The 25296-nt window shown below is 44.4% G+C and overlaps 1 protein-coding gene across 3 annotated transcripts in view; it reads left to right on the forward strand.

Moving 5' to 3' along the window:
* flna (filamin A, alpha (actin binding protein 280)) overlaps positions 1-25296 on the forward strand; it is a 50787-nt gene that overhangs the window by 19243 nt on the left and 6248 nt on the right. The window contains exons 3-41 of one of the 3 annotated variants that reach the window (XM_042003000.1): positions 4784-5035; positions 6187-6284; positions 7452-7599; positions 7707-7825; positions 7913-7990; positions 10231-10393; positions 10492-10692; positions 12330-12467; positions 13701-13827; positions 13916-14052; positions 14140-14336; positions 14434-14547; positions 14876-15019; positions 15109-15232; positions 15522-15682; positions 15784-15874; positions 16897-17066; positions 17228-17345; positions 17704-17816; positions 17933-18082; positions 18163-18481; positions 18668-18841; positions 18957-19119; positions 19215-19375; positions 19466-19633; positions 19739-19862; positions 20033-20189; positions 20274-20463; positions 20954-20977; positions 21406-21653; positions 22126-22200; positions 22940-23039; positions 23124-23264; positions 23364-23492; positions 23671-23844; positions 24374-24535; positions 24626-24829; positions 24933-25085; positions 25170-25292. In XM_042003000.1, the coding sequence (XP_041858934.1) occupies positions 4784-5035; positions 6187-6284; positions 7452-7599; positions 7707-7825; positions 7913-7990; positions 10231-10393; positions 10492-10692; positions 12330-12467; positions 13701-13827; positions 13916-14052; positions 14140-14336; positions 14434-14547; positions 14876-15019; positions 15109-15232; positions 15522-15682; positions 15784-15874; positions 16897-17066; positions 17228-17345; positions 17704-17816; positions 17933-18082; positions 18163-18481; positions 18668-18841; positions 18957-19119; positions 19215-19375; positions 19466-19633; positions 19739-19862; positions 20033-20189; positions 20274-20463; positions 20954-20977; positions 21406-21653; positions 22126-22200; positions 22940-23039; positions 23124-23264; positions 23364-23492; positions 23671-23844; positions 24374-24535; positions 24626-24829; positions 24933-25085; positions 25170-25292 (5832 nt within the window). The remainder of the gene's footprint in view (positions 1-4783; positions 5036-6186; positions 6285-7451; positions 7600-7706; positions 7826-7912; positions 7991-10230; positions 10394-10491; positions 10693-12329; positions 12468-13700; positions 13828-13915; positions 14053-14139; positions 14337-14433; positions 14548-14875; positions 15020-15108; positions 15233-15521; positions 15683-15783; positions 15875-16896; positions 17067-17227; positions 17346-17703; positions 17817-17932; positions 18083-18162; positions 18482-18667; positions 18842-18956; positions 19120-19214; positions 19376-19465; positions 19634-19738; positions 19863-20032; positions 20190-20273; positions 20464-20953; positions 20978-21405; positions 21654-22125; positions 22201-22939; positions 23040-23123; positions 23265-23363; positions 23493-23670; positions 23845-24373; positions 24536-24625; positions 24830-24932; positions 25086-25169; positions 25293-25296) is intronic. The other 2 variants (XM_042003002.1, XM_042003001.1) reach the window with 2 other exon arrangements.

The following is a 25296-nucleotide window of genomic DNA, read 5'->3' on the forward strand; positions in this document are numbered from 1 at the left end:
GTGCCTCACCTTTACAATCACGTTATTTGTCTCCATGTTGTATCTTTTTCTTCTTCTTCCATTCCTGAATGGCCTGAGTTACCAGTTCATTTCTAAGAGGATGGCAGTGAGTTGTCATGGTGAGACCATCCGTCCAGCCTTTCACCTGAGCCTGCTCTGTTTTAGCAGCAGGAGCCACCATGTCATGCATCAGTGTTGGCAGTTTGGGTGCACGTCTTCCATATGAAACATGGCTTGACGTGAGCAGCCACCTGGGACGTATCCTAGATGAAGCTGGGTATTGCTTGCTTCTCATCTGCATGGAGCATCAAATTCCAAACCTTCCTCTGTTGGTTTAGATCCCCATCCAACCGGACCCTGTTCTTAAACTCTTGTTGTGTCTCTTTGCCAAAGAGCTTTCAGACGCTGCTACGGCAGGCCTTGAATATTTCTCTGTGACCCCCGCCCCCAACTGCAGCCCAGCGCTCTTATGAAACAATATCCAAGTGTGAAGGACCGTTTGAGGCATTGTTATTGATGGTGAGCTGTTGCTGCCAACAATATTTGCAGTCTAGACAATGATTGTAAAAAATGTTGACATTGATGTTAACTTTGAACAGACTGTCCAAACAGTCTTCGTTGTCTCAAACCACTAAAAAGAAACTGCCTGTAAGATGTGTTTTTTATTCCCAGATACAAAGATTTCACTTTTCATACACCCCACAGAGGTTTCCACGGAGTTTCTGAGATCCATTAGCATATAGCTCCACATCCTTATGAGTCACTAAAGCTTTGATCCCATTTTCACCTCTTATAGCTGCCATGTTCTGATCAGTCAGGAGATGTGTTGATGCCGAGCTCCACCTTTCCTGTTGGGTGGATCTCGGCAGTCGTCCAGTTTGCTCCTCCTGCGGTATGTGTGCCATGCCCAGACTAGCTTCAAGTTGCATCACCTTCCCTTCTGCTTGGAGCAGTATGTGTGGTTGAGACTCGAAAGCACACCCCAGAGCAGATAAATGCTAGATGTGCAGCTTTGTCATTCTGTTACATCCATGAGGTAGTTGTGTTCACATCTATGTTGAAACTCCTGGAAACGTCCCTAATAGTTTATCTCCACACCTTCAGATTACTCCAACTACATCTCAGACAGAGAAAGTATGGCTTTGTTAACGTTGTGTCCACGATACTATGGTTTATTTGTAAAGTTTTTGTTTTTTTATTTTGAAGTTCATTTACTTGGTTTTTCTACAGAAGTCTAACATCCAAACATACAGAATGTTTATTGCAATTAATTAAAATTAAATTTGAGAGATGTATTTAGAAAAAATGAGCTAAAATACAAATGGATAAAGCGTCACATCATGCGTCTTATTGCAGGTACAGTTTGATTATAACTTATTTTTAATGAAGGAAGTGTTTTTGATAAATTATCAGGCTTGGTATGCTGTAGTCTGTTGGGAATGCCGGCCATTCTTTTCATGTTTTGTGGCTTCCAGATGTAGAGAATACACTCATCTGTGCACAGTATCAGAAAGTTAGAGTGAATAATGTCCTAACAATAACCTTGAGGAGGAGGAGGGCTTTGTGTGACAACTAACAGAGGTGGATTGTTCAGGCAGAGGTAGAAGCTTTCCAGGAGCCTAGTTTTTCCTTTTACTCTTTTCTTTCCTTTTTTTAGGGCCAACATCAGAAATGCTCTAATATTAGTTTGCCCTTTTCAGGTGTGTTTTATGGTACCATTGTGGTCTTGTAAGTTAAAATAGTGGTGCCTGAGGTTGCTGTGTGGCACACCCCTGCTGTAGCTGATCTGCATTCCTGTGGCAAGAACTAACCTGTAATGCACAAGCATGCACAGCTCGAACCCTCCCATGACTGATCAGGACCATTTAGCTATCTTAGTTTATCTCTGTCCTTAGGCAACTTTTTTCTGTTGCTCAACCTCTCTTCTTTTAACCCTTTAATGCATAGTGTCCACTACAGAGGACACATATTTAAAGGCTGTTTTTAAATGTATGCGTGGATGTGGATCGTACATTAGCAGCTTCATTGGACATTAGTGAGTCACCAACACTCTGCCACGTATGAAGAATAACTACATTTGATATAGTATATATACATACATTACTGTTATATACCATTATATATATATATTATACATACATTACCAAGTTTGCCTCAGTGATAAACAGGACAAGAAAATGATCCAGGTGTTTTTATAGAAAATTTATATTAATATGACAAGATATTATTTATAAATATTTTCATAGATCAAATAGAAAAATCAACACACTGAGTAAAAGTTTAAATAAGATTAAAATACAGAAAAGCATCAATGTGCATGTCTGTAGAAGTAAAATATTTTATTTAAATAAATGTGGTACTGTTTGTAATAATTCATGCACCAGAGGGTTAATGTGCCTCACCTTTATTTGTCTCCATGTTGTATCTTTTTCTTCTTCTTCCATTCCTGAATGGCCTGAGTTACCAGTTCATTTCTAAGAGGATGGCAGTGAGTTGTCATGGTGAGACCATCCGTCCAGCCTTTCACCTGAGCCTGCTCTGTTTTAGCAGCAGGAGCCACCATGTCATGCATCAGTGTTGGCAGTTTGGGTGCACGTCTTCCATATGAAACATGACTTGACGTGAGCAGCCACCTGGGACGTATCCTAGATGAAGCTGGGTATTGCTTGCTTCTCATCTGCATGGAGCATCAAATTCCAAACCTTCCTCTGTTGGTTTAGATCCCCATCCAACCGGACCCTGTTCTTAAACTCTTGTTGTGTCTCTTTGCCAAAGAGCTTTCAGACGCTGCTACGGCAGGCCTTGAATATTTCTCTGTGACCCCCGCCCCCAACTGCAGCCCAGCTCTCTTATGAAACAATATCCAAGTGTGAAGGACCGTTTGAGGCATTGTTATTGATGGTGAGCTGTTGCTGCCAACAATATTTGCAGTCTAGACAATGATTGTAAAAAATGTTGACATTGATGTTAACTTTGAACAGACTGTCCAAACAGTCTTCGTTGTCTCAAACCACTAAAAAGAAACTGCCTGTAAGATGTGTTTTTTATTCCCAGATACAAAGATTTCACTTTTCATACACCCCACAGAGGTTTCCACGGAGTTTCTGAGATCCATTAGCATATAGCTCCACATCCTTATGAGTCACTAAAGCTTTGATCCCATTTTCACCTCTTATAGCTGCCATGTTCTGATCAGTCAGGAGATGTGTTGATGCCGAGCTCCACCTTTCCTGTTGGGTGGATCTCGGCAGTCGTCCAGTTTGCTCCTCCTGCGGTATGTGTGCCATGCCCAGACTAGCTTCAAGTTGCATCACCTTCCCTTCTGCTTGGAGCAGTATGTGTGGTTGAGACTCGAAAGCACACCCCAGAGCAGATAAATGCTAGATGTGCAGCTTTGTCATTCTGTTACATCCATGAGGTAGTTGTGTTCACATCTATGTTGAAACTCCTGGAAACGTCCCTAATAGTTTATCTCCACACCTTCAGATTACTCCAACTACATCTCAGACAGAGAAAGTATGGCTTTGTTAACGTTGTGTCCACGATACTATGGTTTATTTGTAAAGTTTTTGTTTTTTTATTTTGAAGTTCATTTACTTGGTTTTTCTACAGAAGTCTAACATCCAAACATACAGAATGTTTATTGCAATTAATTAAAATTAAATTTGAGAGATGTATTTAGAAAAAATGAGCTAAAATACAAATGGATAAAGCGTCACATCATGCGTCTTATTGCAGGTACAGTTTGATTATAACTTATTTTTAATGAAGGAAGTGTTTTTGATAAATTATCAGGCTTGGTATGCTGTAGTCTGTTGGGAATGCCGGCCATTCTTTTCATGTTTTGTGGCTTCCAGATGTGGAGAATACACTCATCTGTGCACAGTATCAGAAAGTTAGAGTGTTTTTGATCAATTATTGGCTTAAATCTGTCTCGGCATTAAGACGTGACCTCTGACTCTGTGTTGATAAGATAAAGGTTGATTTATTCTTTACCTTTCACTGTATTCTCCCTTGTGCTTATTCTCTATTGCCAGTAGCACTCCAGTCCTTTAATGGGAGTGAACTAGGGTGTAGCTGATCTTGTGCATAATTGGTCTGTTTGGGGACACAGGCCGGAAGAATTGCAGTGACCCAAGAATCGAACCCTGGGGGCCTCCTGACAAACCAAATACCTTAGTTATAATCAAAGAAAAATGGTTATGATCTGAACTATTTAACCTGTTTTCCCAGTTCATCAATGGTTTCTTCCAGCCAGCAGTCATATGTTCCCTTTAATCGGTGTTCAGATTAAAGTTATTTAACACCTTTTATGAGTGTGCTTGGTGCAGATTAAAGCTAGATTGAAATCTGCCCAAAAGTCTAAGTAGTATACCACAAAGTAAACGATTCCTATCTCCTCCAGGGCTGAACATGGTCAGTGATTACTTGGTATGCACCCCACTCCTCTCTAAAAAAGGAGGGATGTTTTACATGCTATACATCAAATGACGGGTAGCAGAGATATGAGTGAAATCTGAGGGTTTTGAAGGACAAATCGTTATATATCATTACTTTAAATCAAGGAATGTCTTTTATAGCTTGTAGTACTGAGTTTTTTTTTTCCTTTGCATAGTTTTTGGTTGTTTTAACCTGAAAACGTTCAAGTACTTATTATACATTTAAGCAGACCTAAATTATTATTCTCCCCTTATACAGTGTGTCCACATAATGACTGCCTTTGTTTGGGTTCTTGTGTTCAGAGTGATTATGAATCTTAATCTGCACTTCCTCTGTTTCTCAGACTCTAAAGCCATTGTTGATGGGAACCTGAAGCTGATCTTGGGTCTGATCTGGACTTTGATTCTGCACTACTCCATCTCCATGCCGATGTGGGATGAGGAAGAAGAGGCTGACGATGGCAAGCAAAAGACTCCCAAGCAGAGACTGCTGGGATGGATCCAGAACAAACTGCCAGAGCTCCCCATCACCAACTTCAACAAGGACTGGCAGACTGGTCGGGCTCTGGGTGCCCTGGTGGACAGCTGTGCTCCAGGTGAGGGAGAAATGTGGATGTTTTGGGAGCTATTTGCGGCTCTGTGTCTTGGAGAATTTTGGAGTGGTTTCGGTGTGATTCAGGGTTCAGTTGAGGTGAAGAACTAAAATGCATATGTACCATGCACTTGTTTATGCATTAAAAATAAATGAGTTGTTAACGTGTTATTTGTGACAGCCTTAGTTCTAATACGATGTTTAGCAGAGTTACTGGAGGTTTGAGTCTAGCCTCCTCTAACTGGAGGAGTGATGCTAGCCTCGCTTGTAGCATCATAACTGCAAAGAAAAGCCATTAACACATGCAGATCTGGGATCAGGAGAGGACATAAGGGCATAATTCTCATCTAGTCAGGGCTGAACAAAGCAGAGAGGGAGTTCCCCATGAAATGGTGATAGAGTAGGAGTCTGCAGGGAAGAGGGATGAGGTGAAAGTAGGAGTAGGTTTCCTGTTACATGCTCTGGATGTTTGGCATACCTGCGGATCACCATCAGCCCCGAGCTGGAGATAAGGGTTCAACAATAAGTTTCTCTTTCCCTCCAGATAAATGCCTTAAATAAACTAAAACTGTGCTTGAAGTACAGCTTTACTTAAAACTAACGCTGCTGCAGACATGTTTCCAGGACAACCAGGTTTCTGTCCAGGGGGCTGTTAAACGTTCACGGCTTGATTCAGAGTCTGGATTGCTCAGAGTCCTAGAGACATAAACGTGACCCCACATACGTTTGAAAGAAAGGCGTGCTTTGCATTCTGCCGTTTACCAGCTGAACGTCCTGAATGCTGTAACTTTGGAGAGAAAACACAGATGACAGACAGACTGGAAGCTGTTGGCTTCTCAGTAGTGACGTGCATTTCTGTTTAAATCTGCATTAATTCAACATAAATCCCTCTCAAAGCATCTCACTCCCTGCTGTTCAAAACAGAATCAAATACTTATCTTGCTTTAAGTCAGCATAATTCATATAAAATGATTATATTTATTGCCTCAGCAGACAAAAAGAGGGACAAAAGGTAAAACAATTTATTTCCAAAGCATCCAGACGACTCTGTCTCATTATTTTTTCATTTAATTTTTGTTTTAAGGCAATAATTGGTGAATGACAGCATTTTCTTTTTATTTATTTAATCCAGCTAATTTTCGTTCTTTCCTTCAGGTCTGTGTCCTGACTGGGACCAGTGGGATCAGACCAAACCAGTGGACAACGCCCGTGAAGCGATGCAGCAGGCGGATGATTGGCTGGGCATCCCTCAGGTGACATATTTAAATGTGGAACAATAAGAAATGACTTTTCTTATCTAAATGAAGGGGAAAGGTGTAATTTGGCCTTATTTAAACGCTTATGGGGGCGTGTATTGGCTCTTCTTGGTTGTGTAACGGACCACTGAAGTTTGTCACTGTTTACCTGAATCCATGGAATACAAATAGAGATCTCAGAAACTCCAGTAATTCATTTATCTACACAGTCACACCTGATAATGGCCAAATATTCAATTTAATGTATTTTTTAGCTTATTAACCCTCTCTGAGAGAGGCAGATGAGTTGGGATATCCTTGACCTTGACAGGGTCACCACCCACCTGATGAGGGCTATTTTTAGCTTTGGATGAAGGGTTAAATTCTTGCTTTTTAACCTTGCCGTCATAAAGGTGAACAGCTCCATCATTGCTGTCATTGTTCACATACTTGCTTGCTGCAGTGTTGTAAATAATATTTAAGGCTACGTAGTCATCCAGTCACATTTCCTCCTCATCTGCCGTAGTGGGTCACCTTCATGTGGCTCCGGTAGCTCATTTATTCCTGAGAACGTGCATAACCGTACATAATCCAAACACGTCATCAGAAGCATGGATAATAAAAAGCAAGTAGATGTCAGCCTACTGCTCAGCGCATGTTAAATACAGTGAATAATTTGACTTATTAAAATGTTTAGTAATATGGTAGGAGGGCTTAACTCCAACATTATTTCCTTGTTTTTGTTGAAGTTTGAACATTTAGTGAGGAAATGTGAAACAGACGTTGGTTGTACTGTTTGGTGGCTGTTCTCGGTGCCATGCAGCCGTGTGTTGGTGAAACTGGCACAGCGTAGCGTGCTGACAGTTGGCTCTGTGGTCGCTGCTGCTTCCTCCTTCATCGCTGCTCCTGCAGAGACGCCGGTTTCCTCTCAGCCTGCCGTCTTTGCGGGCAGTAAAATCAAAGAGCGACACTGAATGATTGGCTGTCTGCTGGGTTGCATGTGAATCTGGTTCAGGTACTTTCCGGCCTGTGGTAAAAGTTGGTATGTGGCTAAATCAAAACATGATTCACTTTTGTGTGTGTAATGTTTCCATGGCAACAGCTGGAGCGTTTCTTCTCTTTGGTAATGAGGACGAGAAATGCTCTTTCATTAGTTAAATATGTTCTTTCTTGTCTGTATTATAGGTGATAACCCCAGAAGAGATTGTCGACCCCAATGTGGACGAACATTCAGTCATGACCTACCTGTCCCAGTTCCCCAAGGCCAAACTGAAGCCTGGTGCACCTCTCCGACCTAAACTGAACCCCAAGAAGGCTCGTGCCTACGGGCCAGGTACACACTTCCCAAATCTGAGATACAGCCATCATTTAGTATATAAATTGTCTTCTATTTTGATTTTGATTCTTTTTTTAACTTGCTGTTCTAACTCTTGTCTGAAGGCATTGAGCCAGTTGGTAATGTTGTGATGAAGAAGGCTGTGTTCACGGTTGAGACCATTAGTGCTGGGATGGGAGAGGTGCTGGTTTATGTGGAGGACCCTGCAGGACACAGAGAGGAGGTTTACCAATTTTCATGTATTTGGACTTTGTGTAAACCTTAATCTTGACTTTGCTGTTTTGTAAATGCCTTTTAAATCTTTCTCCAGGCTAAAGTGACGGCAAACAATGACAAGAATCGCACCTACTCTGTTTTCTATATTCCCAAAGTGACAGGCATGCACAAGGTAAGCTCACCACATGCTGAGCCCACAGTAAATAACTGTGGGTGACATGTCTACTTGATTGTTTTCACTTGAATGATAAAAACAATCAGCCCATAAAATACACTGCTCAAAAAAAATAAAGGAACACTTAAACAACACAATGTAACTGCAAGTCAGTCACATGTGTGTGAAACCAAACTGTCCACTTAGGAAGCAACACTGACTGAAATCAGTTCCACGTGCTGTTGTGTAAATGGAACAGACAACAGGTAGAAAATTATCGGCAATTAGCAGGACACCCCCATTAAAGGAGGTTCTGCAGGTGGTGACCACAGATCTCTTCTCAGTTCTGCTTTCTGGCTGATGTTTTGGTGACTTTTGAATGCTGGTGGTGCTTTCACTCTAGTGGTAGCATGAGACGGAGTCTACACCCACACAAGTGGCTCAGGTAGTGCAGCTCATCCAGGATGGCTCATCAATGCGAGCTGTGGCCAGAAGGTTTGCTGTGTCTGTCAGCGTAGTGTCCAGAGCATGGAGACGCTACCAGGAGACAGGCCAGTCCATCAGGAGACGTGGAGGAGGCCGTAGGAGGCAACAACCCAGCAGCAGGACGCTACCTCCACCTTTGTACAAGGAGGAACAGGAGGAGCACTGCCAGAGCCCTGCATGACCTCCAGCAGGCCACAGATGTGCATGTGTAGCTCAAACGGTCAGAAACAGACTCCATGAGGGAGGTATGAGGTCCGACATCCACAGGTGGGGGTTGTGTTTACAGCCCAACACGGTGCAGGACGTTTGGTGTTTACCAGAGAAAACACCAAGATTGGTAACTTGGCCACTGGCGCCCTGTGTTCTTCACAGATGGAAGCAGGTTCACACTGAGCACATGAGACAGACGTGACAGAGTCTGGAGACGCCGTGGAGAACGTTCTGCTGCCTGCACGTCCTCCAGCATGACCGGTTTGGCAGTGGGTCAGTAATGGTGGGGGGTGGCATTTCTTCCTCCATGTGCTCGCCAGAGGTAGCCTGACTGCCATTAGGTACTGAGATGAGATCCTCAGACCCCTTGTGAGACCACATGCTGGTGCGGTTGGTCCTGGGTTCCTCCTAATGTGTCAGCAGTTCCTGCCAGACGAAGCATTGATGCTATGGACTGGCCGCCCGTTCCCCAGACCTGAATCCAGCTGAGCATATCTGGGACATCATGTCTTCATCCACCACAGACCACAGACTGTCCAGGAGTTGGCGGATGCTTTAGTTCAGGTCTGGGAGGAGAACCCTCAGGAGACAATCTGCGACCTCATGAGGAGCATGGCCCGGCGTTGTAGGGAGGTCCTACAGGCACTTGGAGGCCACACACACTACTGAGCCTCATTTTGACTTGTTTTAAGGACATCAGCCTGTAGTGTGTTTTTCCACTTTAATTTTGAGTGTGACTCCAAATCCAGACCTCCATGGGTTAATAAATTTAATTTCCATTGATCATTTTTGTGTGATTGTGTTGTCAGCACATTCAGCTATGTAAAGAACAAGGTGTTTAATAAGAAGATTTCATCCATTCAGATCTAGGATGTTATTTTAGTGTTTGCTTTATTTTTTTGAGCAGTGTATTTTTAAATAGAAAATGACAGATTTATGTGTTAAGACTTTTTCAGACACTATTTAGAGTCTGAGTCAAAGCCGCTCTGACTAAAAGGTTGTTGTTTTATCTGATTCATCAAGTTTAGCTGAAGCTCATTTTAGATTTTTTTTTTTTTTTTTTTTTTTTTTTACGGGATCAGTAACGTTTGTGACTGACTCGTGGTTGTTATCAATGACTCTGAGATTATTGGCTCAGTTTGACTTCCAGCTGAGGGGCTGGAGTTTAATTTAGGTTGTTTGTTCAGGTGGAAACTCCAGACAGATTCACGTGGTTAAAAGATCTCGGGACTTCTTGCACCCCTGCTGGACAAATTTTCATTTACAGTTTGATGAGCCTAAAGAGAAACAGAGAAAAGTTAAAATTACAGAAAATATTTTTATGCACTCATACTTTTTAAGTTTAAAAAAAAAAAAAAGAAGAAAAAAGGAATAAAGTCACAAAGTGTGACCATAAAAAAATGAGACAAAAAGCAAGACCCAACCAGACAGAAACATGAGGAAAACACTGGACCCCCCCCCCCCCCCCCCCCCCCCCCCCCCCCCCCCAAACCCTGCATTGAAATAAGCGGGTCAGGACAATAATCGGGTGGGTCTTCGTCCTCCCTTCTGCCTCTTTCCAGGTGACTGTGTTGTTTGCTGGACAGCACATCTCTAAGAGCCCCTTCGAGGTGGAGATCGGCATGGCTCAGGGAGACTCCAGTAAGGCCACCGCCCAGGGACCAGGTCTGGAGCCCTCAGGAAACATTGCCAATAAGATCACCTACTTTGAGGTCTACACAGCAGGTAACATACCAACCAGGGGGGTTTGCCATTAAATGAGTGTAGAAATGAAAGGAGCCAAGATGTGTGCGTCCCTACTGATATCGCTGACCTCCTCTCAGGTGCTGGAGTTGGCGAGGTGGAGGTGGTGATCATGGACCCTGCTGGCAAGAAGAACACGGTGACTTGCACCATCGAGGACAAAGGCAACAGTAGCTACCGCTGCACCTATAAACCCACTCAGGAGGGCCAGCACACCATCTTTGTCACCTTCGCTGGCGGTCAGATCAGCAAGAGTCCCTTCACAGTAAACGTGGGAGAGGGTAAGGGTTACAGCTTCAAGTCACGGCTAGCAGTGATCCTGTTAATGCTTATGATGTGTAGGGTATCGCGGCATGATCTGTGGTTAGTTTGGAATGTTTTGCCCCACCAGGATGTAATTAGTTGGTGTCCAGCGTTTCCTCTGCGATGATGAATAACTGGCGTTTTTCCTCCTTGTCTAATTGTTTTCTGTCTTTTCTTGCTGCTGTTTTCTTCTGTTCTCTTCCTTCTCTTTAACAGAGGCCTGGTGGCATCTGTCTTCTCTGTGGGACGGCCTCTTCCTTCTGCTGTCATTTCCTGTTTCCTGGGATCTCTCTTGGGTACCTGTGTGTGTGTGTGTGTGTGTGTGTGTGTGTGTGTGTGTGTGTGTGTGTGTGTGTGTGTGTGTGTGTGTGTGTGTGTGTGTGTGTGTGTGTGTGTGTGAGGAATAAGCAACCTTAATAGGGCCTGTCAACGTTCATGAAAACAAGAAGTCAGCGGTATATTCTCTGATTACAAACCAACACATTTAATGCAGTTTGTATTTAATCAGGGAAGTGATCCAGATCCAGTTTAACTCGGTTTACCAGTAAGAACCGAGCTGGTGAAACTAGCTTTAGTTCTCTGAGTGATGACATCACCTTTAATGGATGAATGTGTGCTTCCTGACACCCTGTGTTAGCATCACATAGCAATCTTTTAAATGCAGCTTTTACAAAGACCTTAAAGTTTCTGTAAGTGTGATAAATTAGACGTATTATTAGGAAAGCTTTTTATGGTTTCCAGGTTACACAAGATTTTAAAGGAATAGTTTTGGTTTTAAATGATAAAATTTCTCTTTTTGTAAAGTCCATTATGAAGAATAGTTGTGAAGAATGAGATTGTGCTTAAATGTAGTTTTAAATTCACAGAAATGTGAGAAATTTAATCCTTTTGACCTGCGGCTTCTTTCAGAAAACAAATCTTTCTGTTTTATGTTTTAAGTCTTCTGTTAAATGAATAAAATTAAATGGTTTGAGACCAATAACCTCTTGATGAAAATTTCTCAGAAAGTTTTTTAGCACAGAACCACTTGGCATTACCTCCATGTAGATGTGCAAAACATTAATACTCTGGAAACTGCAGCTGCAGCCTTGTTTTTATAAAATAGTGGACCTTCATCTATGAAGATCTGTTTTCATGTCTGCTGTCGTGTTTCATCTAGAAAGAGAAAAACATTAATTTAAGCAACATTTTAGAATATAACAGAATATCAGCATATCTGCTTGTTGCAAGGCATTGTGCTGTGACTCAGCAGCTTCTTCTTTAACCCTTTTAATGCGGAGATATGAGGAGCACGCCGCTTCCTGAGCTGTTGTCTGTAAATACCCTCTGTGGGATAAGATAAACATGAGAGACGGAGGATGAGTCTGCAGGGTGGCAGGAAGGAGGGAAACAACAGAAAAATGTGGAATGCTTACTAGCAGAGTTTGTGTTGGATGGATGGACTGACATATTGAATGGAAATGGTTTGGTTTTCACATATTTCACCCCACAGCTCATTCCACCTCTCCGCACTGAAACCACCAGTGAGCTTGCATGTGGTCGTAATGCTTGAGTCAGAGTAGCTAGAGCCGCCTCTTTGTCTGCTTCCCATTAACTCCTGTGTCTCCTTCCACAGCGTGTAATCCAAGCCTCTGCAGAGCGAAGGGTCGTGGTCTGCAGCCAAAGGGCCTGAGGGTGAAGGAGACCGCCGACTTTAAGGTTTACACCAAAGGAGCTGGCACCGGAGAGCTCAAAGTCACCATCAAGGGCCCCAGTGAGTTGCACATTCCCACAGCAGTGCTGGTTCAGGGAACAGATCAAATCCGTTGGAAGCACATTTATTACGATGATCTAGCTTTATTACACTCCTATTCACGCTGCTTGGAATCAAGATTATGTTCCATTTAAAAATGCACATCTTATAAAACCTTGGACTCTGAAACCACCTGAGTCTCACTAACTCAGCCTGTGGACAGAAACAAAGCATACTACATCAAAATCATCACATTACTGCCTGTAGCATCCGTAAAGTCCCGTGTTAGTGCGGTTTGATCTGTTGGTGGCGATAGAAATCTTAACCAACCTACAAGGGAGATGTTTGTGTTGTTTTGTCCAGTTAGGACGGTCTTTATTTCATTTATTTCTTTTTGTTTCATTTATCAGGATATAACAGGAAACATTACAGAAGAGTTAGACACCGAAACACAATCCACTGCAATGAGTCAGCGGCGCCTTCAGCAGTACCACAGCTAATCAGTTTCATCATGTTAATGGCCAGAAAGTTGTTTATTATGAAATCAACCATGAAAATACCACAGCTCAGAAAACACAATGAATTTATTAAAAGAATTATTCTCCTTTTAAAAACAAAAATCTTTTCAAATATGCCTTTTAAGTTGTTCCTCTTTATTCATTAATTAATTTTTGTAAGCTTATATTTTGGGAAAAGAAACTAAATGACAGCATGTAACTCCACCAAAGAAGCTTTTCAACATTTTCTGTCCATACTTGAGCTGTGCGGCTCAGATAAAATAACTGCTGCACAAAGTTTGTCCTGTTTGTCTTTCAACTTCCTGTTTGGACAGGAAGTTGAAAGACGGCACACTTCCTGGTTGTTGAAGGCCATAAGACCAGCAGCCCGCTCAGGAATTCATCATCAGGAGCCATCTAGTGCTGAGTTCTGTAGGTTATAAGTTGTCTTTATCCGGTTCAGCGTTGGCTCACGGCTGTTGCAGGGAGCAGAGCTAACGTCTGCCCGGGGGAAACAAAGTTTTACAGGTTATAGTTTGATCTTGATATTTTTGTTATGAGATCATATCATTGATCTAAAATTAACTAAAATCTATAATTTGCCCTAAATAATAGAATTTGCCTGTTAGATACCTCACGTTGACCCCAGAGCCTCGGCTTACATCGTGAGTGTGAAGCTTAATGTGTTTCCCTAAACCAGGATTTAAGTTAAAGTTTCTTAAAGAACTGAAACCTGGATGCATCGCTGTGTTCACAGAGGGACTGGAAGAGCCATGCAAACAGAAAGATCTTGGTGACGGTGTGTATGCATTTGACTATTACCCGACCACACCTGGAACATACAGCATCACCATCACCTGGGGAGGACAGCACATCCCTCGCAGGTACACATACTGAAGCACAGCTATGCTAGAAAGTTCTGCACCAAAACGCACCAAGTTATCGTGTCTGATGAGGCTTCTCTTTATTCAGTCCCATTGAGGTGAAGATTGGTGCTGAGGCCGGCCAGCAGAAGGTGAGGGCCTGGGGTCCAGGGCTGGAAGGAGGTGTCGTTGGCAAATCTGCTGACTTTGTGGTGGAGGCTGTTGGAGACAATGTCGGTACACTGGGTACGTAAGGCAGCCTGAGCAGAGAGATGAAACTGTGCAGTAAAATAATCCTAAAAATGCTAAGCTGCATGCGTTCTGTTTGCTCAGGTTTCTCTGTGGAAGGTCCGTCTCAGGCCAAGATTGAATGTGATGACAAGGGCGATGGATCCTGTGATGTGCGCTACTGGCCCACAGAGCCTGGGGAGTATGCTGTTCATGTGCTCTGCAACAACGAGGACATCCAGCACTCTCCCTTCATGGCTGAGATCGTCAACGCACCAGGCAAAGACTTCTATCCTGACAAGGTATGCAGACGTCCAGGGGCACGTGTATGTACGGAGGGCGTGGCTAGAAAATGAAATGCAGTCCACTTTCCCTTCAAATTGTTAATGTTTTTTCCAGGTTAAGGCCTACGGTCCAGGTCTTCAGAGCAGTGGTCTGGCTGTTGGGAAACCCACAGAGTTCACAGTTGATGCCAAGCAAGGAGGACAAGCTCCTCTGAAGATCGTGGCTCAGGTGTGGAATGACTCTTTGGACACAGTCATGTAATAAAAATGTGAAAACCTCAACGAATCCAGAATAAAGCAGATGTGCTGAATAATTTTTATTGTGATTTGCTGTTTTTATACAGTTAGAAGCTCTGGCTGTTACTGAAACATGCAACATGTCAGAAAGCCAGCGTAGTTATACCACCTGGTCATAGGTTAAACGTCTACAATAGTCATACTTTAATTGTTTATGTCTGGTTTTAAGAGGTTTTCAGTGGAAGACCTGGTCTCAGCTCAGTCCCCTGAGGACCTCAACTGTGTGATAGATTTCTACCACTGTGCTGTTTTCTTCACAGGATGGAGAAGGCAATCCTGTGGATGTGCAGGTTAAGGATAATGGCAACGGCACATACACCTGTACTTACACCCCACGTAAACCTCTAAAACACACCGTCATGGTGTCCTGGGGAGGAGTCAACATCCCGGAGAGTCCATTCAGAGTAAACACAGATTAAATCACATTTTAATCAATAAATCAGGTTTTCCTCGTCACAGAAAGCCTCTGAAGCTGCTGTGTTTTTGACAACAGATGAATGTTGGAGCAGGCTGCCATCCAAACAAGGTGAAGGTATCTGGACCCGGAGTGTCCAAGACGGGCCTGAAGGCCTTCGAGCCAACGTACTTCACTGTTGACTGCGCCGAAGCTGGTCAAGGTAGTGAAATAAGAAAAAAAATAATCTCACACAATTTGTCACAGACTTTTCATCCAGCTTTTCAGTTTGATTTCCAGTGCTGGTATTTCCAGCAGTGGTTTCTGTTCACCAGATCCTAACGAGTTCTTTTTCTTCCGTTCTGGTCATTTTGTCTCCGCTGTGCCAAGCTCAGACTCTTCTGTTTGTATCAGGAGACTTCCAGGGAGGGAGGGAGGTCGCTTCTTCGGTCCCTTCCTGATCAGTGACCGCTCCAGTTGTGTAAAAATTCTCCGCTTCCTTCTTTCTCCAGGTGACATCAGCATAGGAATCAAGTGCGCCCCTGGCGTGGTGGGACCTGCAGAGGCCGATATTGACTTCGACATTATCAGGAACGATAACGACACCTTTACTGTTAAATACACTCCTCCTGGAGCAGGCAGCTACACCATCATGGTGCTCTTTGCTGACCAGGTGGGTTTAACTCATTGTGAATGGGAGTGCTTGAAGATGAGCCGACTCTGTTTATAAGTGTGTTTTTTTTTTTTTTTTTTTTTTGTTTGTTGTTTGTTTAGGCCATTCCAATGACTCCCATCAGGATCAAAGTGGATCCTTCTCATGATGCCAGTAAAGTCAAAGCTGAGGGACCAGGGCTCAGCCGCAGTGGTACGAACACAGTAACACAGCAAACTGGTGGCACAAATAGTCCCTTCATAAGCCTCACGTCACATTTCATAAGAAGTTGTGCTCTTTAAGATCCAGGCTCTGGTCATTTCACGCATTGACTACTGCAACTCCTTACTGGCTGGCCTGCCTGCATGCTCAGTTAAACCTCTGCAGATGATCCAGAACACAGCAGCACGTCTGGTCTCCAACCAGCCCAAAAGAGCTCATGTCACTCCGCTGCTAATCGCTCTCCACTGGCTTCCAGTTGCAGCGCATCAGATTCAAAGCTCTGCTTCTGGCTTACAAAACAAACGGCTCCGGTCTACCTCCACTCCTTAATCCAGAGCTACACTCCCTCTCCACAGTTACGCTCTGCCAGTGAAAGACGCCTAGTGCTCCCACCACAAGGTGGCGCCACATCAGTAGCTAGACTCTTCTCCTCTGTTGTTCCCCGGTGGTGGAACCATCTACCAAACTCCGTCCGATCCGCAGAGTCCTTATCCACTTTTAAAAGCAAGCTAAAGACTCAGTTGTTTAAGGAGCATTTCCACACTTAGCTTAACTCTTCTACTCAGAATGAGTTAGAAAGATTTGTCCAGCTCTTTGGCTCAACCAGGTACTGAAGAAGCTGTGTGCACTTATGCCCAAGATGATGTTGTTTGATGAAATTGTGATCTTGTATTGAAACAAAATGACTTACAAAAAAACTAAAACTAAAAAAAAAAATATATAAAATCATATGCACCACCTCAGCAGTCTGATTTCCACTTAATGATGACGTCCATCTTGTTTGAATTCTTGCTTGTGTTGTTCTTCCCCTCAAATGTAAGTCGCTTTGGATAAAAGCGTCTGAATAGAATAGAACACACATGTTTTTATTTCTGCTTTTTTATTTTAGGCAGAGGGTGTATGACTAGTAAAGAGAAAATCTTTGACTAAAAATATTGGAAATGAATATTTCAAAAAGAATTGTTCCTGAAAGTCCAGATGGATCCGGATTCAACATGTTGTCTTGCTCTCAGGGGTAGAGTTCCAGAAGCCCACTCACTTCACCGTGAGCACTAAAGGAGCAGGAAAGGCCAACCTGGACTGCAGCTTCAGCGGCCCGAGCAAAGGAGAAGCCGTCAAGGACTTTGAAATCATCAACAACCATGACAACACTCACACTGTGAAATACACACCTGTGCAGCAGGTAAGATGGGAGAGCTGCTCCCACCTTCTGATGCTTAGGTGCCTCTGTGAAGGTCTGAATAAGAGACCGCCTGTAGGCTTTCAGCTGGGTTTTGTTTGTTTTTTAATTTTCCACATAAGATCTTTGTGCTCACACCCAGATTTTTCTCTTTTCTGCACCAGGGTCCTCTGGGAGTGGCTGTGACCTACGGTGGAGATAACATCCCCAAGAGCCCCTTCAGCGTTGCCGTGGCACCCACACTGGACCTCAGCAAGATCAACGTCACAGGCCTTGGAGACAGTACGCACCTCCTGTCCTGTTTCGTTCTGCCCTCGTGCTACATTTAGCTTTTTATGTTAAGCAGACAGTTAATAATCCGATTTTAATAATATTTTGATTTTAATTGAAAAAGTGTGAAGCTGATCAAATTTTTACTGTATTTAGTTTGTATTGGCCCATTTTCATGCTTCCTGTCTTTACCAGATAATAATCTTAAGCACTGAAGCTTTCAGATAATTATTTTGGCTTCTCATAATTCTTGGCGGTTTTGACTTCGTTTCTCAGATTTCGACTCTTAATTTTGAGTGAATTTGGTGTTGCAGCTCCTCTGGTTGCTTCTTTAGATCAACCACGCTCTTTTCTCTTTATGTTGTTGTAGAAATGACTGTTGGGAAAGACCAGGAAGTGACCATCAAATCGAAGGGTGCTGGTGGTCAGGGGAAGGTGGCTGCCAAGGTGACCGGGCCGTCAGGGAAGCCGCTCACCAGCAAGGTAACGTTTCTTACCATGTAGAGACCATGCTTGTTTTTCTTTTAAATAATGAGCAATGAGTATTTCTGTTTGTAATTGTTTTGTTTTTATTTACCTTTTTTAATATTTTGTCCCAGGTTGAGCCAGGGCTGAGCCCAGAGACCAGTCAGGTGAAGTTCATCCCCCGTGAGCCGGGGCCATACCAGGTGGAACTGACCTACGATGGAGTGCCAATCCCCGGATCACCTTTCACCCCCACAGCTTATCCTGCTACAGACCCCTCCAAGGTTAGCCACAGTCAGCAAGAAACGGTGTTCCCTTACTCCCCGTCTGTCAGCGGTCATTCATCCCTCTCACCTCTCCTCAGGTGCGCTGCTCTGGCCCAGGCTTGGAGCGTGCCAAGGTTGGAGAAACAGGGGAGTTTGTTGTGGACTGTACCAACGCTGGTCCAGCTGAACTGACCATTGAGATCATCTCTGACAGCGGGACTGAGGCAGAAGTCCACATCCAGGATAACGGAGACGGGACCTACACCATCACCTACATCCCCCTTTATCCCGGCTCCTACACGCTTACCATCCGCTACGGTGGCCAGGATGTGCCCAACTTCCCTGCTCGGCTTAACGTGGAGCCCGCGGTCGACACCAGCGGAGTCCATGTATTCGGACCAGGCGTTGAGGGGAAAGGTAACACATCCGGCTGTCACACACTCATGGTTTAAATGTGTTCACTCTTTAATTTGGTTTCAACACATTAAAACAAACGGAAAGAAAAACGAGTGATTAAACAGAATCATGTCGGAGTGAAGTCGGGTCTGATCTGGGTATACGTGTCACAAACATGCTGCATGCTGCCGCCCCGTGTTTTTGCAGGAGTGTTCCGTGAAGCAACCACAGACTTCACCGTGGATGCTCGAGCTCTCACGCAGACCGGAGGCAACCACGTCAAAGCCCTCATCAGCAACCCGTCCGGAAGCCGCACAGAATCCCTGGTCACCGACCGAGGAGATGGAACCTACAACGTGGAGTACACGCCCTATGAGGAGGGTGAGTTTAAATTCAAGCATGTTTTCATAAATAGCTTTGATTCTTTTATTCTTTCACTTAAATTTTTATTTATTTCTTTAACTATGAAGCATTTTTTACCTGTCGCATGCTGTAGGACCACACAGCGTGGAGGTTTGCTACGACGGCTCTCCAGTCCCCAAGAGTCCGTTCCGCGTCGCAGTCACTGAAGGATGTGATCCAGCTCGCGTCCGTGTACATGGTCCTGGACTGAAAGGTGGCATCACCAACAAACCCAACAAGTTCATGGTGGAAACCCGGTACGTGACACAAAACTCCAAGTCGGGAATCACAAATGTTGCTGAAGTGTTTTACTGCTTGTGTGTTTAAATAATACGTTACCTTCCATCTGCAGTGGAGCAGGCACCGGCGGTCTTGGTCTGGCCATGGAAGGTCCATCAGAGGCCAAAATGTCCTGCACTGATAACAAAGATGGCAGCTGCAGCGTGGAGTACGTCCCATATGAGCCCGGCACTTATAACCTCAACATCACCTACGGAGGACAGCCCATCGCAGGTAGACGTAGCAGGAAAATAAAGTTCAAGTTTTTAAAACTTTACTGTCTCAGCTGAGTTCTGACTTTTTTACTATGTTGTGTGTGAGTAGGTAGTCCATTCTCAGTGCCAGTCAGTGACACAGTGGACAGTACCAAGGTGAAGTGCCAGGGTCCTGGTCTGGGCAGCAACGTTAGAGCCAACATCCCACAGGCTTTCACCGTGGACGCCTCCAAAGCTGGAGTGGCGCCACTGCAGGTCCGCGTACAAGGACCCAAAGGTGACGCATGTTCTAATCTTTCTGAATCCTTATGCATGAAGTTTTTGATTCTTTGATAGAGATAAAATGTGTGTTTTGACCTTTTCTCTGTTTCTTTGTTTGTAGGAGTTGTGGAGCCAGTGGAAGTGGTGGATAATGGAGACCAGACTCACACAGTCAACTATGTTCCCACCAGAGAGGGACCCTACTCTATTAATGTTTTATACGCTGATGAGGAGATCCCACGCAGGTACATAAACGCATCTATCGACACACACTCATGTATAATGAGAAAAACTGTAGGTAAATGTGGCAGAAAAAATAATTCAAAGTTAAAACACGGGACTATAATTCGGTCTGATGTAGCAAATAGCCCTGACTGCGCTGCTCAAGCTTTTCTGCTTCCTCTTCACCTGTCAGCCCTTACAAGGTGAAGGTCCTCCCCACCCACGATGCCAGCAAAGTGCGTGCAAGTGGACCGGGCCTCAACACCACGGGTGTGCCTGCTTCTCTGCCTGTTGAGTTCACCATTGATGCCAAGGATGCTGGGGAGGGGCTGCTGGCAGTGCAGATCACTGTAAGTGCTCACATTATGCACATAGACACCATGAGAACTGCCAGCAGGTTTTAATTCACATGCTGGTAAAACCTTTTTCTGCAGGACCCAGAGGGGAAGCCTAAGAAGGCCAACATCCGTGACAACCACGATGGGACCTACCTGGTGTCTTATGTGCCAGACATGACTGGCAGATACACTATCCTTATCAAGTATGGAGGGGATGAGATACCGTATTCACCGTACCGTATCAGAGCTCTGCCCACTGGAGACGCCAGCAAGTGCACCGTCACAGGTTAGAATCTCAGCCTTGCATTGGCTGGTTTGGTTTCTCTTTGCTCCGTATACTGTAAGTGTCATTCTGAATGACGACGCATTTTGTTGACGTACACAATGCATCCAGATTAGATTCGTACCAGAGTTTTATATGTTTGCATCACAATGACCACAAGCAAGTCTGTGATCAGCAAGGGCAGCTCAGAGGGTCCTGACTTCACCTGTTTGAACCCACTGCTCATGTTTTATTTTAAGCATTGGTATGTTGTTCCTCACGCTGTGCTCCTCAGTTACACCCACACACACACACAAACACCCACACACACACACACACATGCACCACCACCACACCCCTCTCCCTGCTTCACACTCCACCATCACTGTGCATTTTCATCCAAGTGTCTGGACAGGTTATTGCCACTCACCCCCCCACGCCCCCACCTGACTGTCTGTTATTTGTCACTTTTGTTTTTTCTCGCTCCCTCGCTTCTCACCGTTCCTTTTATCAGTCTCAATCGGCGGTCATGGTTTAGGTAAGCCTACTGAATGATTTGTAATGTAGAGGAATTGCTTTACTTTTTCTTTCTTCTCTGTCGGCATGGAGGATAGTGGTTCCAGCTTTCAGGACATTTCATTCTAACTTCTATATTTGACTTTTTCATGCTTTTAAACATTTTTTTACCCTCCAATTCAATTTTTACCTTCTCATGTAACTGTGACTAATGGACTAACAGAGTAGGTATGATGGCATGGTGGAATGGCTCTCTGGCTAATCTAGCTTTCAGTGATAAGCTGAAACTGTTCGTAACAGACGACTCGTTGGCAACGACCTACAGCAGGTTGAAATAATATGACTAGAACTCATCCAGCTTTAACCCAGTCTCATGGTTGTGGAATGTGCATGCCAAAGGCAGCCTGTATCTGCACCAGAAACCAACCACATCTCCTTTGTTCTCTGAAGGCGCTGGTGTTGGCCCGACTATCCAGATTGGTGAACAGACAGTAATTACAGTGGACGCCAAGGCTGCTGGGAAAGGCAAGGTGACATGCAGTGTGTGCACGCCTGAGGGGGCGGAGCTTGACGTGGACGTGGTTGAGAATGAGGATGGGACGTTCGACATCTTCTACACGGCGCCACAGCCTGGCGAGTACGTGATCTGCGTTCGCTTTGGAGGAGAGCACATTCCCAACAGTCCGTTCCAAGTCACGGTGAGTGATGCGTGTTCTGGCCATGCGCGGCTGCTTGGCTTGTATGTTCTAAAGCATGGTGGAACAAGAACTCACGAATGAAGCAAACCATGAGGCTCATGCTCAGTCAAAGCTTCACAAGAAGGAAGAGAATAGTAAAACTCAGGCTGTGATTGAAAGTGGTAAATGGGATCTAGCAGGTTTAAAATGTGTCACATTAGGGCCTTAAAAGTTTAAATATAAAGTACATTTGCTTTTACAAGCAATGCCGTCCTCTGCTTATTGACCAGAGGTGACAGGATTCTCAACAGGCAAGGACCAAAGACGCCGCCTTTTCCTACAGATTGGGGTCCTGTTGGCATTAAGAGTTTTTTTTTTAAACGTTCTGACTGCAGTTTTACTACCCTTCAATCCCTTATCATCTCTTTTTACCTTCTCAATCCCCTGTTCTGCTCATACCAACCCCATCTTCACCACCTCCCACCCCTCTCAGGCACTGGAAGGAGCTCCATCAGACCAGCTCATGCAGCAGAGCCAAATGCCTCAGTACTACACTCCACAGGCCTGGGTACCTAAAACTTCAGTTTCCAGCCTCTTTAATTCTTTCTGGCTTTGTTTTTGTTTCCTTCTTTTATGTAATCATCATCATCATCATCCCTCATGACTTCATTTTACCAGGGTTCATCAGTGTCTGCTGTCTCTCTCTTTACAGGTGTTTCATGTTGTAAGGGTTTTTTTTTTTTTTTCCTTCTTCAATAATTTCATTTCATTTTTCAATCATTTCTTTCCCTCCATGTCAAAAACTACGCCTCATACACATGGACGGTGCAGCAGAGTTGCACAAAACCAAAAAGGCATGTTCCCGGTGTTGCACTTGGTTTTTTGGGGGTTTTCAGCAGCATGGAAAATATTTTAAATGAACTTGCTTTGCAAAGATAAGATATTTTCCATTAATGTTTGTGCAGCTCTTCTGTTCAGCGCTCCATGTTCAGCCATTTTGAGAACCACTGATGTGGGCATGCCAGACGCTCCACTTTGTTCAAAATGGTCCTCCATGCTTTTTCGCACCCCTTTGGTCCATCTGTTTGTTGTTTTCTCTTGTAGTTTATGTCGGTGTCATCATCCTGACCATGATCACCCATGTTACCTTCTCATCTTAGAATTGTCTCATCCTATGTTGGTGTTTGGAAGCTTGTACCCCTCTGCCTCAGTTTGTTGCTCACATCTGTCATATTTTGTTGCTGGAAGCACACCTACCCCACAGCTTCTTTATAATCTATCCTTTAATTCTGCTCTTTGTCTCCCAGGCAACAGACAGACCAATGGGAATGAATGGTCTGGATGTGGAAGGACTGCGACCTTTTGACCTGGTCATCCCATTCACCATCCAGAAGGGAGAAATCACCGGTAACATAAAAGAAGGTTTGACTCTCATCCTCCATGATTATTTCTGTGTAGCAGTTCTGACAATTTGTCTGTCGACTATTACAGGTGAGGTCCGAATGCCATCAGGCAAGGTGGCAAAGCCTGACATCACCGACAACAAAGACGCCACTGTCACTGTCAAGTACGCCCCCACGGAGGCCGGCCTGCATGAGATGGATATCAAATACGATGGAATCCACATCCCTGGTAGAGCTGAACCATCTGCAGACAGAAAAGAGACAATTAAAACCTACAAGCTGCATCAAATAATGGAGCTTTAATCACTTCTTTGTTGTCCATCTACAGGAAGTCCCCTTCAGTTCTACGTGGATTACATGAACAGTGGTAATGTCAGTGCCTACGGCCCGGGCCTCATCCATGGCACCGTCAACAAGCCAGCGGTCTTCACCGTTAACACTAAAGATGCTGGAGAGGGTACGTGGTAGTGGTTTTTAGTACAACTTGTGTATCTGTAGAATATGTAGACAAGCCCAAGTGTTTGATAATACTCTGCTGTTTCAAACTTTAACACCGGCACATTCCAAAGAGGAAACCGGACCATGGAGTGACTAACAAAATCACATTTAACCCTGTTAATACCATGTCCTTGTAGGTGGTCTCTCTCTTGCCATTGAGGGTCCTTCCAAGGCAGACATCAGCTGCGTGGACAACCAGGATGGGACCTGCACTGTGTCCTACCTGCCAGTTCTGCCAGGAGACTACAGCATCCTGGTCAAATACAATGACAAGCACATCCCAGGCAGCCCCTTCTCAGCCAGGATCACTGGTGAGGTCAACACTTTCCCATCAACCCGGGTTTTCTTTCTAAACGTCTAATCTGGTTTCCATGGTGTGGGCTTACCAACCACTTCTTCACAGGATGAGAAATAATGTTTTGTGGGATAATCACGCTTTAATTTTAGAAAACCCTTTTTAAAAGGTTTCGTTGAGTTTTTTTTACTCCTAATTCGGTTTTAACATGATTTATTTTAAAGTCTTTTAGTCTTTTATCTTTAAGTCTTTTTGACTTAGAAACTGAATGTTAACAACCCAAACCACATAAACTGACCCCAGCTGAATAGAAGAGGTGGGAAAGAATCCTCGCTGTGTGGTATCAAGGCCAGTTTTCTGGTCTCTGTCCAAACCTCATGGGACCAACAAACACAGTGGCTTAGTCTCTCATGTTGAAGAAGACTCTACGATGCAATCACTCCTTTGCTCACTAGATTTGCAGATATAACTACCTGGAAAGATGGTGTAAAGCAGCACAAAGGGTTGTTTGGTTGTGCTCATGTTACTCTCACTGCCGTCTCCAGGTGATGACTCTATGAGGATGTCACATCTGAAGGTAGGCTCAGCTGCAGATATCCCTCTGGACATCGGAGAGCTTGACCTTAGTCAGCTGACTGCCTCCCTCACCACACCCTCAGGCCGTGAGGAGCCCTGCTTGCTGAAGATGCTGCGTAATGGACATGTTGGTGAGTTTGAAAGCGGCTGATGTCAACCTGACGGAACATGTGACTGTTGCGATAACTCTCCCTCCTTTTTGGCACATTTTCCCGCTGCAGGCATCTCTTTTGTTCCTAAGGAGATCGGTGAGCACCTCGTCAACATCAAGAAGAATGGTCGTCATATTCCCAGCAGCCCCATTGCTGTGATGATCAGCCAATCAGAAATTGGCGATGCCAGCCGTGTGCGAGTCAGTGGGCAGGGTCTGAGTGAGGCCAGGACCTTCGAGCCTGCGGAGTTCATCATCGACACTCGGGATGCAGGTGCAGGCTTGAATAAGAGCTTTAAACTGTACAGAGGATAATTTAGCCTTTAGCGTCCAGATCTGACATTTTTCTTTTCCACTTTCTCACTCTTTTTCTATAGGATATGGTGGCCTGAGCCTGTCTATCGAGGGACCCAGTAAAGTAGACATCAACACTGAGGACCAAGAGGACGGCACCTGTAAGGTCACCTACTGCCCCACTGAACCAGGAAATTACATCATCAACATCAAATTTGCTGACCAACATGTGCCAGGTGCTTGCCATACAGGGGTCTGGGATTAAAGAGCAGAGATGCTTTCGAGTCTTCTGAGTAATTAATTGGTGTGTGATGTTGCAGGGAGTGCATTCACAGTGAAGGTCACCGGCGAGGGCAGGATGAAGGAGAGCATCACCAGGAAGAAGAGGGCTGCGTCAGTGGCCAACGTTGGCAGCCAGTGCGACCTCAGCCTGAAGATCCCAGGTAA

The sequence above is a fragment of the Melanotaenia boesemani genome, chromosome 13 (assembly GCF_017639745.1).
Source record: "Melanotaenia boesemani isolate fMelBoe1 chromosome 13, fMelBoe1.pri, whole genome shotgun sequence".
Classification (NCBI taxonomy): domain Eukaryota; kingdom Metazoa; phylum Chordata; class Actinopteri; order Atheriniformes; family Melanotaeniidae; genus Melanotaenia; species Melanotaenia boesemani.